Source organism: Leptinotarsa decemlineata, unplaced genomic scaffold, assembly GCF_025532065.1.
Source record: "Leptinotarsa decemlineata unplaced genomic scaffold, Ldec_3_MD MMD2_tig00026347_RagTag_RagTag, whole genome shotgun sequence".
NCBI lineage: Eukaryota > Metazoa > Arthropoda > Insecta > Coleoptera > Chrysomelidae > Leptinotarsa > Leptinotarsa decemlineata.
Window position 1 is genome coordinate 4,190,422 of NW_027412698.1, and position 17,971 is coordinate 4,208,392.

At 33.9% G+C, this 17,971-nt stretch overlaps 3 protein-coding genes and 1 pseudogene across 3 annotated transcripts; all 4 read right to left on the reverse strand.

Moving 5' to 3' along the window:
* Window positions 1-440: 440 nt before the first annotated feature.
* LOC111511743 (piggyBac transposable element-derived protein 4) lies at window positions 441-3,258 on the reverse strand. Its single transcript, XM_074183963.1, is given in 3 exon segments — window positions 441-2,529; window positions 2,532-2,759; window positions 2,910-3,258. Coding segments are annotated over 3 exon segments (1,668 nt in total). The 3' UTR covers window positions 441-1,438.
* Window positions 3,259-3,681: 423 nt separating this feature from the next.
* On the reverse strand, window positions 3,682-4,614 carry LOC141486162 (uncharacterized; annotated as a pseudogene).
* Window positions 4,615-5,766: 1,152 nt separating this feature from the next.
* LOC141486161 (uncharacterized) lies at window positions 5,767-9,114 on the reverse strand. The gene is made up of 5 exons (XM_074183879.1): window positions 8,035-9,114; window positions 7,741-7,942; window positions 6,742-7,075; window positions 6,562-6,680; window positions 5,767-6,364 (listed from the first exon to the last, which is right to left on the reverse strand). The coding sequence occupies exons 3-5, from the start codon at window positions 7,067-7,069 to the stop codon at window positions 6,281-6,283; spliced, it is 531 nt and encodes a 176-aa protein (XP_074039980.1). The 5' UTR covers window positions 7,070-7,075; window positions 7,741-7,942; window positions 8,035-9,114; the 3' UTR covers window positions 5,767-6,280.
* Window positions 9,115-12,728: 3,614 nt separating this feature from the next.
* LOC111516341 (uncharacterized) lies at window positions 12,729-16,053 on the reverse strand. Its single transcript, XM_074183907.1, has 5 exons — window positions 14,974-16,053; window positions 14,680-14,881; window positions 13,681-14,014; window positions 13,501-13,619; window positions 12,729-13,303 (listed from the first exon to the last, which is right to left on the reverse strand). The coding sequence occupies exons 3-5, from the start codon at window positions 14,006-14,008 to the stop codon at window positions 13,220-13,222; spliced, it is 531 nt and encodes a 176-aa protein (XP_074040008.1). The 5' UTR covers window positions 14,009-14,014; window positions 14,680-14,881; window positions 14,974-16,053; the 3' UTR covers window positions 12,729-13,219.
* Between the last annotated feature and the right edge of the window lie 1,918 nt (window positions 16,054-17,971).

Consider the following 17,971-nt stretch of genomic DNA (forward strand, 5'->3'; position numbering starts at 1 on the left):
CTTTCTTACGAATTATATCGTAAGGAAGTCGCAAACCTCAACATTTCTTTCACAAAATTTGGACACGAGGAGTGTTGGGAATGCGAGGCATTCAATATCCATAGAGATTCGACCCACCACAGTGTTGAAGAAAACAAAAACTGCGAAAACTGCGCAACGTGGAAGAAACATAACTTGAAGTCGATGTCTGCACGACAAGAGTACCAAAAGGACGCTGCAAGCATTATTGGTGATGAACATCTTATTGTATCTGCGGATTTACAAAAGGTTTAACATAACTGACGGCTGCTTGGCAAAAATTATAAGTATGTAATATTTTTTCAGGTCATCATGCTTCCACGCATCGATATGTTTAAAGAAATTATTTTCACTCCGAGGATCATCGCATTCAACGAAAGTTTTGTTTCTCTAGGAAAGGAGAAAAAATCATATCCGTACGCAATAATTTGGCATGAAGCAATAAGCAGTCGTACCAAAGACGATATTGTGTCTGCTTACTACGCATTTTTTTTAGCAAACAGAGACAAAAAAAAATTGTAATTTGGCTGGACAATTGTTCATCGCAAAATAAGAATTGGACTCTGCTTAGTTTTTTCATGTATATAGTCAATTCGTCCCAAGTAGCTGTTGAAAATATTGAAGTAAAATATTTTGAACCAGGTCATAGTTTTACGTCTGCCGACGCATTCCATCATCAAGTTGAATTAGCATTGAAACGTAAGAAGAAGGTTCACGATTTTGAAGATTTTGGAAATGTGGTTCAGAGTTCCAATTCTGGTCGAGTCAATGTCATAAAAATGAATCTTGATAACTTCTTTACATTCACGGATTATACATCTAAATATAAATTACAGAAACTAGCTCCTCGCGTTTACCTCAAAGATATTGTTGGGCTTTCATTCAAAAGAGACCAAAAACATTTTCAGTACAAAATTAATTTCTCAGACACCTTTCAAGACATTGCCAGCATTTGGAGTCAAAAATATATTAAACGGTCGTTTACTGATCCTGTAGTAAAGACACAATATCGCGGAATTACTTCTGAAAGAAAGCGCAATTTGATTACAGTTTTAAAGTCTCATATACCTCAAAATAGAATGAACTTTTGGGAGAGTTTACCAGTCAATGACAATGTTATTACAGATTTAAATGACGAGTAACATATGGTTGAAAAATAATAATTCTTCTTGGTGTTATTTTATATTTCCTGTATTTTTTGTGTTTATACTTGTTTCTAATTATATCAGATAGGACAATAAATATGGACTGAGTTAAGTTGTGTTTCACTTGGTGATATTGTCCTATCTACCATTGCAATCAAAGTACTCCTCTAAATTCAATGAACTGTTAAGAATATAATTTAATTTATTCCCAATAACATTTTGCCCCTGTTTCATGAAGAAGAAAAAGAAAAACAACAGAAATATATGCCTAAGCATTAAAAATTGAATATTGAATAAGTCAGAATGTATAATAGCCACATAGGACAACTAGCCTTAGGACGGCAGAGTATGTCTATCATAGACATACTGTAAATAATGCTTGAAGAAGCTATTGTATAGCGAAACACGTGTCGCGGTTTTTGTAAAACCCTTATAGTGAAAATCATAGAATAAACTCTATTTATTAGTTTTTCAATTTTGTTTGTAATCTCCTCCCTGAACTTCGTTATGTTGAGACTTTTATTAGAAATAGATTGATATACATTCACCACTGCTGTGTTTGTTAGTAGTTCTATGGCAACCTTCCTGTACCATTTTATTCCGCGTCGTACAGTAGTCGAGTAGGAAGCCTTTTGGTCTGAAACGTCTATAAATGACTTGATACTGTTATACTTCACAATTGTAGATGGCTTTTTTACAACACCTTTTTTGGTTTGCACTTCTGTCATTTCTAGAACTGCTTCAGTTGTCAAAAATAAGACGTCTCTTTTGTCTTTCCATTTTCCTACTATTACGTGGGTATTACTTTCAAGTGCCATCATGGCGCCTTTTCCAAGTTTTGCATCCGTAACTGGTTTAGCGCTGAACTTTCTATTTTTTCTCAGAGTTCCAAGAAGGTGAGTCTTCCTATCCAGAAGATCATGTGCGAGGCTAACGCTAGTATAAAAGTTGTCCGTACATAGAAGACGTCCTTGATCTAAGAGAGGTTCCATGAGTTCGAGAACTACGCGACTGGCAACTGGCTGTACGTCTGAGTTGTTCTCCTTACCAGTATATATTTTCAAGTTGTACGTATAACCTTTTTCCAAACACAGTTTGAAAAGTTTCACCCCGTATTTGTGTCTCTTACCCGGAATATGTCGTAGGAAACTAAGCCGACCTCTAAAAGGAATCATTGTCTCATCAATACACACTTCCTTATTGGGAGTACATGCTGCTTGAAAGTTAGCAATCAGACCATCTACTAATGCTTGATTCTTGCATAACCGATTGGTAGGATCCGTAGTTTTGTTATCTGAGATATGCAAATTGGATAAAAGTACTTCAAATCGTGTTCTGAACATGCCAATGTATACTCCTACTTTATTTTATACAATGTATTTCGTGAAAAATAGTCTTTCAACGTAGGCTTCTTGTTCAATCCCATCCAGATTAGCATTCCAATAAATGCCAACATTTCTGACTCATTGGTATCTTGCCATTTAGTTATCAATGAATGTTTTTGAATAGTTTCATTTGTTATGTCATTTATAATTTTTTGTTCCGCATATCGGTTCGTTTCTTGAACCAATATGGGTAAAACATCAGCCAAAAAAGCTTATAAAAATTTAAAGGTTCATCTCCACTCCTTTTAGCAAAAAACGCTGCAGAGAATCCTGAGTTGTCACTGAATGTAAAGTCCTTTACATTTCCTAAAGAAAAATACTTTATAGAATCCTAAGATTAGCTTGTTTTATTTTATATTACCTGAACAATCATTCCAGATTACTCGAACTTCATGTGATTCCCCTCCACCTAGTTTTGTGTTGTCATCGCTGTCATGTGAACTAACTTCGCCGTTTTCGGACAAATTTACTTCGCTATCCGAAGTGACGTTTACAGTCCCTATATTTGCATTTGCCTGGACACAGTCGTTTAGTCTTCGTCTTTTTGCAACTATGCCAGTTTCAAATTCACTATCCGTACTTTCCGATAAACCGGAATTATTATAGTTTGGATCAGCTACAGAGTCGTCGCTGTCCGAGCCGTATTCGATATCGCTCATATTTTCCACAATATCTTCCAGCTCTTTATCGGTTAATGCTTTATTTACCATTTTGCCTTCAGAGACGTGACCGATTATTACAATAGTAGTGGTAAGACTGATCATAAGATGTAAAACAAAACGTAGTTATGACGATTGAGCAGAGGCGGTCGGAAGAGTTGAATGGTACTACCATCTACAAACCGATAGTTGAACTATATTGCCAATCTTTTGTCATGAACTTTAGTATATGAAATATGCATTTATTTCAATAGAAAGCGTGACTACGAATTGTACACAACTGATTGAAAATAGCTATTGCTTGTGACCATATACGGGCACACAGTTCATTACCAAAGGCAAGATGTGTACCATTTTTGGTACACCTGGTATTCAACGTGTTAAGATTTTCCACTTTCTCAATTAATTTCGATTTTCCATGACTGATTTCAACATCAAATCCACGATTTTGTATAAATTGATTACAGAGATCGCTATTGTTTTTGTAATATTAACCCTGGATGCTACTGCATTGGCAATTGCCTTAAGACTTTTATGTTTTGCTTCATTACGCATCGACCATAAATGAACTGGAGAACCAACTTTATCAAGCATTTCAGGAAGATGTAGCATAAAGTGAAATTTTGGAGTTAAATCGCAGCCAGGAAAGAGTTTCAAATAGAGAGTATGATGTTCAGTAATGAGTTGTCTTAACATTTCACTTGAGCCTTTTAAAATACATGGCATGGCAAACAAGCATTATAATTTTTCTCAATACTAAAGTTTCCAGAATTTATTATCCGAAGGAATAACGTCACCCGCGATTATACAAAAATACCTAGAGAAACAGAGCATTTCACTTGATGACATTTTGATTTTTCTATTTTTTATGAGGTCTTCACTGAAAGGAGGAAGTTTATTTTTATTTTCAAAGTCATATTTGAAATGTTTCAACTTGAAATTCAATGTTTCCAGACCAACTATTTTATCTGTAATGACTAAATTATATAATATATCTGCAGTCTGCAAAAATAATTTGAACGGAAACCCTGTGAGAATACTAAGATAGTGTTAAATCCAAGATTGTCACCTTGAATCAGGGCTAATTTGAATTTGATGGTGTAGACAATATCTTTAATTTGAATAGCAATACCAGTACTTTCTAAGAAATTAATTTCTTCAATCAATTTGGTGAATAAAATTTTTTATCCAAACTGTTTGAAATCAGCTGCGTGGAATAACATTCCAAGAAAAATATTAGAGAGCTCGGAAAGATATTTTGTTGGTACTATGGGTAGGTATAGTATAATATATTGTTCCTAATTTATGTATACCTGCATGACCTCCAAGAGGATTTCCAACTTCAAATTCATCAAAATATAGGAATAAAGGAAAAATATAATTTTTAGAATTAGAATATTTTGATTTTCATAGATTTGCTTGAAATAAATTAGATATTATTTGTTTCTCATCAATTACTATATTTTGATATTATTTATACATTCTGCCAGTACATTCTTCATTTCAAAGAAACACTTTAAAGTACGTTTGAAAGATATGAACTGATATTTCAACATTTGTGGTTTCAAAAATCCTTTAGATGATAATACCAAATGTTGTCCAATTATATTTTCTTGGGGTTTAATAAACTTCTCCGTACTTTCTAGATAATTGAAGCGGTGATATTCTGAATTAAGGTTTAAGAACATTTTATCCAAGCTGGAACACATTTTCAAAAGTTTTTCTTTGTCTTTTTCACAACTGAATTCACTTTTTACAATATTACTCTTAATCATCTGTAAGGGAATCAAAAAGCATTCTTGAAAATTTTTGATGATTTTTTGAACCTCTTTTCTGGGCATGGATATTTGTCCATACAGCTGACATATTAGAATACAAACTCTGCTCGATACTAGATCCTGGAATAGTTCAATTTCACTAATTTCAATATCAACACCATTAGAAAGAATTTCTTCTGATTCATCAACATTTTTTTCTGAAGAAACTGGATGCAAAGAAATACTGTTAGATTCTGATAATTAAATTTCAGGAATTATATTGCTGGAATATGAGTGTTCTTTGCATTACTCAAAATATGACTATTGAGATGTTTCTTAAAAGAATTCAATGACATAGAAAACCTTCCACAACTGAATTCCATACATTTGAATTCACTACCATTATTGAGACTATGAACAAATTTCAAATGCTTAACCAAATCTCTTACAGACTCAAAGCAGCTTTCACACAAATAACAGGATAGCATTATGTATTTAAAAACTTAATATAATAACTATAGTACTTTTGAATGCTGATTCACATAAAAATAATACTTCAAGGTGAATAATCTCACAGAGTACAAACTCGAAGAGTTCCAATGCAAAAACTTCAAGAGAATTGCTACTAATATCACTTGCAGAGTGTATTTCAAACAACACATCGTATTCTACCATCCGTGAAAACCTACATTGTATATTTATATATATATATATATATATATATATATATATATATATATATATATATATATATATATATATATATATATATATATATATATATGTATATATATATATAAATATATAAATACGAAGGTTATCGAGTGTCTTGATATAGATAAAGGAGTTTTGTAATCGGACATAGCACTCAAGGAAGTGTCAAACCATAGACACGTGTTTCGGGCTTTTGGCCCATCATCAGTATGGTGCAGCCAAGTGTAAGGATGGGCAACACTTGGTTACCAGAAGAAATAAATACAAATGCACGGAGCCACCAGCAGGAGCCAGCCGCACATTTGTGGTTTCACTTAATAGATCTTGTGTTTACAAGAAAACTATCAAAATCACCACGGAGACAGCTATAGCTACCTGCGTGACATCCGGGTCCAGGAAATAATATAAATACGAAGTATTTGGCCCATCATCAGTATGGTGCACCATACTGATGATGGGCCAAAAGCCCGAAACACGTGTCTATGGTTTGCCACTTCCTTGAGTGCTATGTCCGATTAAAAAACTCCTTTATCTATATCAAGACACTCGACAAGACACTCGATATACCAGAATCGATTCCAAATTCTTTGTATTCCCGCAGACTATTGTAAATGATTGCAATGTGATTTTTTCTGTTGTGCAGATTTTCTGTTGGCTTCAACTACCTGATGTATATTAGAAGGATTCTGAAAGAAATTAAAGAATCAATAGACAATTTCATTTTCATACTTAAAAAAAAAATTGATTTTAGTAAATTTTCAAAGAGTCAAAATGCTGACACCTCATATCTTATGATTATTGTCACAATCAAAACTCAAAAACTATACAGACTTGAGTGGTGAGTTACATAAATTTTCTAATGAATAAACACAAAAAAACTCACATTTACTTGCAATATGAAGCTTTTTGACACCTCCAATTTTGAAGGACGCCATGATCTCTTGCCACTTCTAACAGTAGTAGGTGGAAATAGTAGGGGCAATAGCATCAAGGCAATCACATCTAAAATTAAAATGAAAGTATACAATTCATAGTAATATTGTGAATAATTGAATATACCAACCGTTATAACATTCACCGTCCTTCCATAGACGTTTCTCCAATGTCAAGATCTGAATACCTTGCTTGATACTGGGCCACTTCAAATCAAAATATTTGTTACTGGAAGGATACATGATTTCAAAATGTTTCACTAGTAGGTGAAACCCTTCTGGCATCTTCAAAGCTGGAAATAGTGCGATATAATCATGTAATTCCATGTCTTTCAACATTTGCCTTCTTTGATTGTACGATAAATCCCAGTCAGAACAGATATTAAGGTGAACAACTACTTTGTTAGTAATCCAGCGAAATATTTTCTTGCATAGTAAATTCAACTGATTTGTTTTCATTTGTATCTGAAACATGAAATGAATAGAAAAAGTGTATGTCAATAAAGATTAATTTTTGAGGTGAAATATTCTTTTTTAACTTTTAATTTTTCCAATATTACACAAATATAACAACAAATATAATGGGAAATTTCCAAATAATGAAAGAAAAAACTTGAAACTTTGAATAAAACTGTTTGAAAGATTTTGTAGCTCCTTTAATAAATACTTCATTCAGATATGAATGTTGAGTTCTTTCAGATAATTGTTTTTCTTCATTTTGAATCTGAATGAAATATTAAGACTCATCTGCAAAATTTCAATTTTTCTTTTTTTTTTTCTTGTAAGTTTTCCACCCTTTATATATCAATTAAACAGTAAAATGTCAAAAAAGGTTTTGGAATTGGTATTGTGCTTTTTTCTCACTGAATATTTGAATTGATCATTTGATAAAAATGAGTGGAAGAGTTCAAATATAACGCCTCTTTTCTGCTATAGACAAATTCTCAAAGTCACCGATGAGTCCACCGATTGATCCTATGTAATCATCTATTGGTTTTTTCAAAACGTTATCGTGTTTCAATCAAAAATTCGCCTCTTATTTCTGAACGAGAATTTTGATTTTGAGCAAAATCCAAACGTTTTTCCACTTTCAAAATGAATCAAAAGTAAATGATTCTTAAACTATGTACCTATGAATGACTTCTCAGCTGCCTCTAAATAGTTGTATACTTTTCTCATATTTGTGTATTTAGTCCACAACTTTTCACCACACTGTTTTTTGGGAGTGTTCTGGATTCAGTTATATAAGGTCTGAAATATATGGAACATGTCTCTTTCGGAAAGGCTTCTTCTATTTCTATAGCAGCCTTCTGGAATTGTGATTGAAGTATTCTAAAAGAGATGAATATATAAAATATTTATAGGTTACTTAAATCGTTTTATTTATTAATAGTTTGCAATGAATATTTCTATAGTAGACATACTTGTCAGTTTGGAATTTCACACAAAGGTAATCAATTACTATTTTACACAATTTGCTGCGAAACTATTCAGTTAGATAATCCTTATTTTTCAATATCATTTTTTCATCAAATGTTGACTGTAAGTGTTGCAGGATACCCTGAAACAGTTCAGAATGAAATAATTTAGTTCAAGTCGACTAATTGACTGAGATAACAACAGATTAAAATTTTAATCACTAACATTTTCAAAAATTGGACGCAAGTCTGATTGTAGTTTCATTTTTTTGGAACAATGGGAATTATGTGTGTTCTGTGGAATAATCCCCATTAAATGTCACGGTTGATGAAGTTGATGCTTTTCCTTCAGAAATATCAGATACGTAGTCAATTATAATGGGTTAAACCCAAAAATGTTAAATGCAAAGACTATAAATATTCATCATATTTTTTTTTAATTTGAGCCTTGTTCCCATACTGGGGATTAATTCCTTTATAATATCCGCTGTTAGCAGCACGAATGTCTCGTCGTCAATGTCATTAGCTGAAAAATTGAATTTGGAAATAAAAAACAACAATAAGTGACTTGGCGTCGAATAATCTGAAAATCTTCTATTTTATAAACATTCCTCACTCAAGTATGTATTTGTGAAATTACTCAACAGGGAATATCTGTTTAAAAATCTGTTTTTCCGTTAACCAGCTATCGCACCCCTACGAACGACAACCCTCAGAAGTCGAAACTTGTGCGAGCTAAGGATTAACGAGGTCTTACCTTTTAACGTGTGATTCCTAACACGGAAATATGTTTATGATTGTCACAAATTTTAGTTTATGTTAAAAATTCTTTATAATATGAACACGTTTGAGAAATTATCTGAAGGGTGTCATGAAAATGAAACAAACTTGAACTTGAAAATTTAACGTTGCTTTCACAAATTACAATTCCTAGTGACATCAACTTGAAAAATTAAAATTGCCCAACCTTACATAGGATACAAATAAGTCTTATTTGAAAAAAGTATTTTGATATTTTGATTATCCTTCACAAATGACAGAGCAAAGCAATAACAATATGTTTATGAATGATAATTTTTGAGATATTCAATTTAGGAGAAATGAAACCTAATTTCCTCGTGCATGTATCCATCCAAGTATCGTGGAAGCCACAATACTTGTTTGAATACAAAGTCATCATAGTTCATTTTCACTCAAAATTGTCCAGAATTTTAATTAAAGAAAATCATAACCTGAAATTGTGGTGTCAGTTGATAGGATTTTTAATTGATAGATGGTTATTTCGTATTTTCCATCTACCTTTTTTTATAAACAGGTGCGATGTTATTTCATGTAGTATTTCATTCTGTTTTTGATTTCATCTTACTTTTTTATCCCTCTACCCGGAATACCGGTCATTATGACCGCTCTAGTTCAATTGTTCGCCGGTGGAGGCGCACTCGTTCGTGCCAGCTGTCCGGCTTCTCCAGAGTTCCTCAGTCAGGCGTCTACCGTTGCCCCTGAAACATCGGGGATCTGTTGCCGTCAGCAGTTTTTTGGTAAGTCACATTTTTGTACAACCTTGCCTGTCAGAATGACGGTTGTTCCGCCTAAGCAATGTTAAATGTATCGGTCAAAATGACTGGTGTTCCGTCTAATCAGTGTTTCATGTATCAGTCAAAATGACGGATGTTCCGTCATACCGTTATTTGATATACCGGTCAAAATGACGGGTGATCCGTCTAATCAGTATTTCATGCATACATCTTTCAATTGTAATAGTTTTTGTGACATAAATTTATTCCATGCGATTTTTAATTACCTATCGTCTTCCACCAATTAATTACAATTATTATTTCTAATTAGTATATGGCATATACTTACGATATATATATTTTTTTAGGAAGCGCCTAATACCAATAGCGATGGCTGACAGAAATCTTCCACATATTTCAAAGCGGACGAAATTTATTGTTAGTCTTGCTCTAGCACGAGCAAACCAAGAAGAGACAGACTCGGACGATTCATATATTCCTGAATCTAGGACTATTTTTCCTCCGGTTCTTGAAGAGGAGGCTGATCATGAAGTCCTTTCTGAAGATGGTGACGTCCTTCCCGAAGATGATGACGCCCTTTTGGATGATGGTCAATTTCCCCTTTTAGTAGCTAATCTTATGCCAGAGCAGAGCCCCCTTCCATCACATTCTCGCGATGTGGATGAATTTCATGAGAGTGATGAAGAGGTCGTTCCTTGTCGGCGAGGTCGCCGGCGTCAAATTATTGAAAGTGATGAAGAATCTTCATCAAATGAAGATAGTGAAGATGCACCTATTACATACTTCGGTAAAAAAAATGTTTCTCCTGGACATCGATTCCCGAGCGACCAAATGCCAAAACAACCGCGCATAATATTATAAAAATAAGATCAGGTAAAATAATTGGCCCTGCTCTAGCTCTGGGTTCTTGGCCTACTCCTGAAGAAGTATGGCGTTTATTTATAACCCAAAATATCATTTCCAAAATTGTTATGTACACTAATATCAAGTTAGAATCAATGCGAGCAAAAATAGAGAACAAAAACGACATATCATACAAAGACACGAATGAAATTGAAATTGATGCCTTGCTTGGGATTCTAGTGTTTTGCTCAATCTCGCGAGGATATGTCATCATTATTTAATACATCAATCACTGGGCGACCGTTATTCCGAGCAATTATGCCAGAAAAGAGATGCTCAGTCCTTTTAAGAGCATTAAGGTTTGATGACAGAAATTCCAGAGACGAAAGAGAAAAGACGGACCCAAGTGCTTGCATTTCAAGCATTTTTGACGATTTTATCAATAATTGCCAAACAAATTATTCCCCTGGTGCTCACATGACGGTGGATGAGACTCTGGTTGGATTTAGAGGCAGAGTACGATTCTTGGTTTATAACCCAAGAAAGCCAGCCAAGTATGGCATTAAAATAATGTGCTTAACCGACGCTCACGATTCTTATCTGTACAATGCCTACATATACACGGGCAAAGGAAGCGATGGGGCATCTCTTGTTGGGAGTGATAAAAAGCTTTTGATTCCAACTCAAGCTGTGGTTCGCCTTACAAAAAATCTATTTGGGACGCACCGAAATATCACCTGTGATAATTGGTTTTCCTCAATAGAATTAGCTGAAACTCTGCTAAAAAATGGATTAACGATGGTTGGGACACTCAAGAAAAATAAACCCCAAATTCCCCCTGAATTTCAACCCAGCAAAGGAAGAGCAGTACCATCAAGTCTCTATGGATTCACCCAAGATCTCACGCTCCTTTCTTACGTACCAAAGAAGAATCAGGCCGTAGTACTCCTCTCTTCAATGCACCACAGTGAATGTTTTGACGAAGGAGTAAATAAGCCAGAAATCATTGGCTTTTACAACGCCACAAAAGGTGGTGTCGACACCCTCGATATGAAGTGTAATAACTATTGTGCCAATCGCAAAACAAGACGGTGGCCACTGGCGGTTTTTTACCATTTGCTAGCTGTGGCTGGCTCTAACGGCCATACTTTACATGCAATGTTCAAAGACTCCAAAAAATGAAGAGATACGATTTTACTAAGGCGGTGGCATTAGGACTGGTGCACAATTTTTTGAAGATTAGATCAAACATCCCTAATTTGAACAAAGATTTGAAGCAGTTCATTTTAAAGACTGTTGAAGTCTTCAGGATTGAAAAATCGTACAGAGCAACGACGACCGTTAAATGATGGAAATTCAACCTCGCGCTCACATCAAAAAACGTCTTCCATTGGACCACGTAAGGATAAACTTGAACGCAGGGTAACTTGCAGGTTCTGTCCCTATCAAAAAAAAAGAAAAGCGGGCTACAAGTGTCTCAAATGCGATGAACCTACTTGCGCGGAGTGCTCTAGAAAAATTTGTTTGGATTGTGCTTCAAACTGAAAGACTTATTAGTTGAATTTGACCAACAAGTTCTTATTCCTAATGTGATAATTTTTTATATCGTTTTTTCGATATGTGATCATTCATCCTCAATCTGAGGCTGTGACATAATTTTTATAGTTCAATTGTAACTTTTTAAGAAAATTACTAATTAAATTCAAAATAAGTAGTAAAAAAAGTGATTTATACTACAGAAGACTGATAAATTTCAGGAATTATATTGCTGGAATATGAGTGTTCTTTGCATTACTCAAAATATGACTATTGAGATGTTTCTTAAAAGAATTCAATGACATAGAAAACCTTCCACAACTGAATTCCATACATTTGAATTCACTACCATTATTGAGACTATGAACAAATTTCAAATGCTTAACCAAATCTCTTACAGACTCAAAGCAGCTTTCACACAAATAACAGGATAGCATTATGTATTTAAAAACTTAATATAATAACTATAGTACTTTTGAATGCTGATTCACATAAAAATAATACTTCAAGGTGAATAATCTCACAGAGTACAAACTCGAAGAGTTCCAATGCAAAAACTTCAAGAGAATTGCTACTAATATCACTTGCAGAGTGTATTTCAAACAACACATCGTATTCTACCATCCGTGAAAACCTACATTGTATATTTATATATATATATATATATATATATATATATATATATATATATATATATATATATATATATATATATATATATATATATATATATATATATATATATGTATATATATATATAAATATATAAATACGAAGGTTATCGAGTGTCTTGATATAGATAAAGGAGTTTTGTAATCGGACATAGCACTCAAGGAAGTGTCAAACCATAGACACGTGTTTCGGGCTTTTGGCCCATCATCAGTATGGTGCAGCCAAGTGTAAGGATGGGCAACACTTGGTTACCAGAAGAAATAAATACAAATGCACGGAGCCACCAGCAGGAGCCAGCCGCACATTTGTGGTTTCACTTAATAGATCTTGTGTTTACAAGAAAACTATCAAAATCACCACGGAGACAGCTATAGCTACCTGCGTGACATCCGGGTCCAGGAAATAATATAAATACGAAGTATTTGGCCCATCATCAGTATGGTGCACCATACTGATGATGGGCCAAAAGCCCGAAACACGTGTCTATGGTTTGCCACTTCCTTGAGTGCTATGTCCGATTAAAAAACTCCTTTATCTATATCAAGACACTCGACAAGACACTCGATATACCAGAATCGATTCCAAATTCTTTGTATTCCCGCAGACTATTGTAAATGATTGCAATGTGATTTTTTCTGTTGTGCAGATTTTCTGTTGGCTTCAACTACCTGATGTATATTAGAAGGATTCTGAAAGAAATTAAAGAATCAATAGACAATTTCATTTTCATACTTAAAAAAAAAATTGATTTTAGTAAATTTTCAAAGAGTCAAAATGCTGACACCTCATATCTTATGATTATTGTCACAATCAAAACTCAAAAACTATACAGACTTGAGTGGTGAGTTACATAAATTTTCTAATGAATAAACACAAAAAAACTCACATTTACTTGCAATATGAAGCTTTTTGACACCTCCAATTTTGAAGGACGCCATGATCTCTTGCCACTTCTAACAGTAGTAGGTGGAAATAGTAGGGGCAATAGCATCAAGGCAATCACATCTAAAATTAAAATGAAAGTATACAATTCATAGTAATATTGTGAATAATTGAATATACCAACCGTTATAACATTCACCGTCCTTCCATAGACGTTTCTCCAATGTCAAGATCTGAATACCTTGCTTGATACTGGGCCACTTCAAATCAAAATATTTGTTACTGGAAGGATACATGATTTCAAAATGTTTCACTAGTAGGTGAAACCCTTCTGGCATCTTCAAAGCTGGAAATAGTGCGATATAATCATGTAATTCCATGTCTTTCAACATTTGCCTTCTTTGATTGTACGATAAATCCCAGTCAGAACAGATATTAAGGTGAACAACTACTTTGTTAGTAATCCAGCGAAATATTTTCTTGCATAGTAAATTCAACTGATTTGTTTTCATTTGTATCTGAAACATGAAATGAATAGAAAAAGTGTATGTCAATAAAGATTAATTTTTGAGGTGAAATATTCTTTTTTAACTTTTAATTTTTCCAATATTACACAAATATAACAACAAATATAATGGGAAATTTCCAAATAATGAAAGAAAAAACTTGAAACTTTGAATAAAACTGTTTGAAAGATTTTGTAGCTCCTTTAATAAATACTTCATTCAGATATGAATGTTGAGTTCTTTCAGATAATTGTTTTTCTTCATTTTGAATCTGAATGAAATATTAAGACTCATCTGCAAAATTTCAATTTTTCTTTTTTTTTTTCTTGTAAGTTTTCCACCCTTTATATATCAATTAAACAGTAAAATGTCAAAAAAGGTTTTGGAATTGGTATTGTGCTTTTTTCTCACTGAATATTTGAATTGATCATTTGATAAAAATGAGTGGAAGAGTTCAAATATAACGCCTCTTTTCTGCTATAGACAAATTCTCAAAGTCACCGATGAGTCCACCGATTGATCCTATGTAATCATCTATTGGTTTTTTCAAAACGTTATCGTGTTTCAATCAAAAATTCGCCTCTTATTTCTGAACGAGAATTTTGATTTTGAGCAAAATCCAAACGTTTTTCCACTTTCAAAATGAATCAAAAGTAAATGATTCTTAAACTATGTACCTATGAATGACTTCTCAGCTGCCTCTAAATAGTTGTATACTTTTCTCATATTTGTGTATTTAGTCCACAACTTTTCACCACACTGTTTTTTGGGAGTGTTCTGGATTCAGTTATATAAGGTCTGAAATATATGGAACATGTCTCTTTCGGAAAGGCTTCTTCTATTTCTATAGCAGCCTTCTGGAATTGTGATTGAAGTATTCTAAAAGAGATGAATATATAAAATATTTATAGGTTACTTAAATCGTTTTATTTATTAATAGTTTGCAATGAATATTTCTATAGTAGACATACTTGTCAGTTTGGAATTTCACACAAAGGTAATCAATTACTATTTTACACAATTTGCTGCGAAACTATTCAGTTAGATAATCCTTATTTTTCAATATCATTTTTTCATCAAATGTTGACTGTAAGTGTTGCAGGATACCCTGAAACAGTTCAGAATGAAATAATTTAGTTCAAGTCGACTAATTGACTGAGATAACAACAGATTAAAATTTTAATCACTAACATTTTCAAAAATTGGACGCAAGTCTGATTGTAGTTTCATTTTTTTGGAACAATGGGAATTATGTGTGTTCTGTGGAATAATCCCCATTAAATGTCACGGTTGATGAAGTTGATGCTTTTCCTTCAGAAATATCAGATACGTAGTCAATTATAATGGGTTAAACCCAAAAATGTTAAATGCAAAGACTATAAATATTCATCATATTTTTTTTTAATTTGAGCCTTGTTCCCATACTGGGGATTAATTCCTTTATAATATCCGCTGTTAGCAGCACGAATGTCTCGTCGTCAATGTCATTAGCTGAAAAATTGAATTTGGAAATAAAAAACAACAATAAGTGACTTGGCGTCGAATAATCTGAAAATCTTCTATTTTATAAACATTCCTCACTCAAGTATGTATTTGTGAAATTACTCAACAGGGAATATCTGTTTAAAAATCTGTTTTTCCGTTAACCAGCTATCGCACCCCTACGAACGACAACCCTCAGAAGTCGAAACTTGTGCGAGCTAAGGATTAACGAGGTCTTACCTTTTAACGTGTGATTCCTAACACGGAAATATGTTTATGATTGTCACAAATTTTAGTTTATGTTAAAAATTCTTTATAATATGAACACGTTTGAGAAATTATCTGAAGGGTGTCATGAAAATGAAACAAACTTGAACTTGAAAATTTAACGTTGCTTTCACAAATTACAATTCCTAGTGACATCAACTTGAAAAATTAAAATTGCCCAACCTTACATAGGATACAAATAAGTCTTATTTGAAAAAAGTATTTTGATATTTTGATTATCCTTCACAAATGACAGAGCAAAGCAATAACAATATGTTTATGAATGATAATTTTTGAGATATTCAATTTAGGAGAAATGAAACCTAATTTCCTCGTGCATGTATCCATCCAAGTATCGTGGAAGCCACAATACTTGTTTGAATACAAAGTCATCATAGTTCATTTTCACTCAAAATTGTCCAGAATTTTAATTAAAGAAAATCATAACCTGAAATTGTGGTGTCAGTTGATAGGATTTTTAATTGATAGATGGTTATTTCGTATTTTCCATCTACCTTTTTTTATAAACAGGTGCGATGTTATTTCATGTAGTATTTCATTCTGTTTTTGATTTCATCTTACTTTTTTATCCCTCTACCCGGAATACCGGTCATTATGACCGCTCTAGTTCAATTGTTCGCCGGTGGAGGCGCACTCGTTCGTGCCAGCTGTCCGGCTTCTCCAGAGTTCCTCAGTCAGGCGTCTACCGTTGCCCCTGAAACATCGGGGATCTGTTGCCGTCAGCAGTTTTTTGGTAAGTCACATTTTTGTACAACCTTGCCTGTCAGAATGACGGTTGTTCCGCCTAAGCAATGTTAAATGTATCGGTCAAAATGACTGGTGTTCCGTCTAATCAGTGTTTCATGTATCAGTCAAAATGACGGATGTTCCGTCATACCGTTATTTGATATACCGGTCAAAATGACGGGTGATCCGTCTAATCAGTATTTCATGCATACATCTTTCAATTGTAATAGTTTTTGTGACATAAATTTATTCCATGCGATTTTTAATTACCTATCGTCTTCCACCAATTAATTACAATTATTATTTCTAATTAGTATATGGCATATACTTACGATATATATATTTTTTTAGGAAGCGCCTAATACCAATAGCGATGGCTGACAGAAATCTTCCACATATTTCAAAGCGGACGAAATTTATTGTTAGTCTTGCTCTAGCACGAGCAAACCAAGAAGAGACAGACTCGGACGATTCATATATTCCTGAATCTAGGACTATTTTTCCTCCGGTTCTTGAAGAGGAGGCTGATCATGAAGTCCTTTCTGAAGATGGTGACGTCCTTCCCGAAGATGATGACGCCCTTTTGGATGATGGTCAATTTCCCCTTTTAGTAGCTAATCTTATGCCAGAGCAGAGCCCCCTTCCATCACATTCTCGCGATGTGGATGAATTTCATGAGAGTGATGAAGAGGTCGTTCCTTGTCGGCGAGGTCGCCGGCGTCAAATTATTGAAAGTGATGAAGAATCTTCATCAAATGAAGATAGTGAAGATGCACCTATTACATACTTCGGTAAAAAAAATGTTTCTCCTGGACATCGATTCCCGAGCGACCAAATGCCAAAACAACCGCGCATAATATTATAAAAATAAGATCAGGTAAAATAATTGGCCCTGCTCTAGCTCTGGGTTCTTGGCCTACTCCTGAAGAAGTATGGCGTTTATTTATAACCCAAAATATCATTTCCAAAATTGTTATGTACACTAATATCAAGTTAGAATCAATGCGAGCAAAAATAGAGAACAAAAACGACATATCATACAAAGACACGAATGAAATTGAAATTGATGCCTTGCTTGGGATTCTAGTGTTTTGCTCAATCTCGCGAGGATATGTCATCATTATTTAATACATCAATCACTGGGCGACCGTTATTCCGAGCAATTATGCCAGAAAAGAGATGCTCAGTCCTTTTAAGAGCATTAAGGTTTGATGACAGAAATTCCAGAGACGAAAGAGAAAAGACGGACCCAAGTGCTTGCATTTCAAGCATTTTTGACGATTTTATCAATAATTGCCAAACAAATTATTCCCCTGGTGCTCACATGACGGTGGATGAGACTCTGGTTGGATTTAGAGGCAGAGTACGATTCTTGGTTTATAACCCAAGAAAGCCAGCCAAGTATGGCATTAAAATAATGTGCTTAACCGACGCTCACGATTCTTATCTGTACAATGCCTACATATACACGGG

Excerpts from the sequence above, each read along its gene's own strand:
- LOC141486161 (XM_074183879.1), bottom strand. The coding sequence starts at position 7,069 with ATGAAAACAAATCAGTTGAATTTACTATGCAAGAAAATATTTCGCTGG. Across the intron at positions 6,681-6,741 it reads GGACGGTGAATGTTATAACG|ATGTGATTGCCTTGATGCTA; the intron begins GTTGGTATATTC and ends TTTTAATTTTAG. Across the intron at positions 6,365-6,561 it reads GCTTCATATTGCAAGTAAAT|AATCCTTCTAATATACATCA; the intron begins GTGAGTTTTTTT and ends AATTTCTTTCAG.
- LOC111516341 (XM_074183907.1), bottom strand. The coding sequence starts at position 14,008 with ATGAAAACAAATCAGTTGAATTTACTATGCAAGAAAATATTTCGCTGG. Across the intron at positions 13,620-13,680 it reads GGACGGTGAATGTTATAACG|ATGTGATTGCCTTGATGCTA; the intron begins GTTGGTATATTC and ends TTTTAATTTTAG. Across the intron at positions 13,304-13,500 it reads GCTTCATATTGCAAGTAAAT|AATCCTTCTAATATACATCA; the intron begins GTGAGTTTTTTT and ends AATTTCTTTCAG.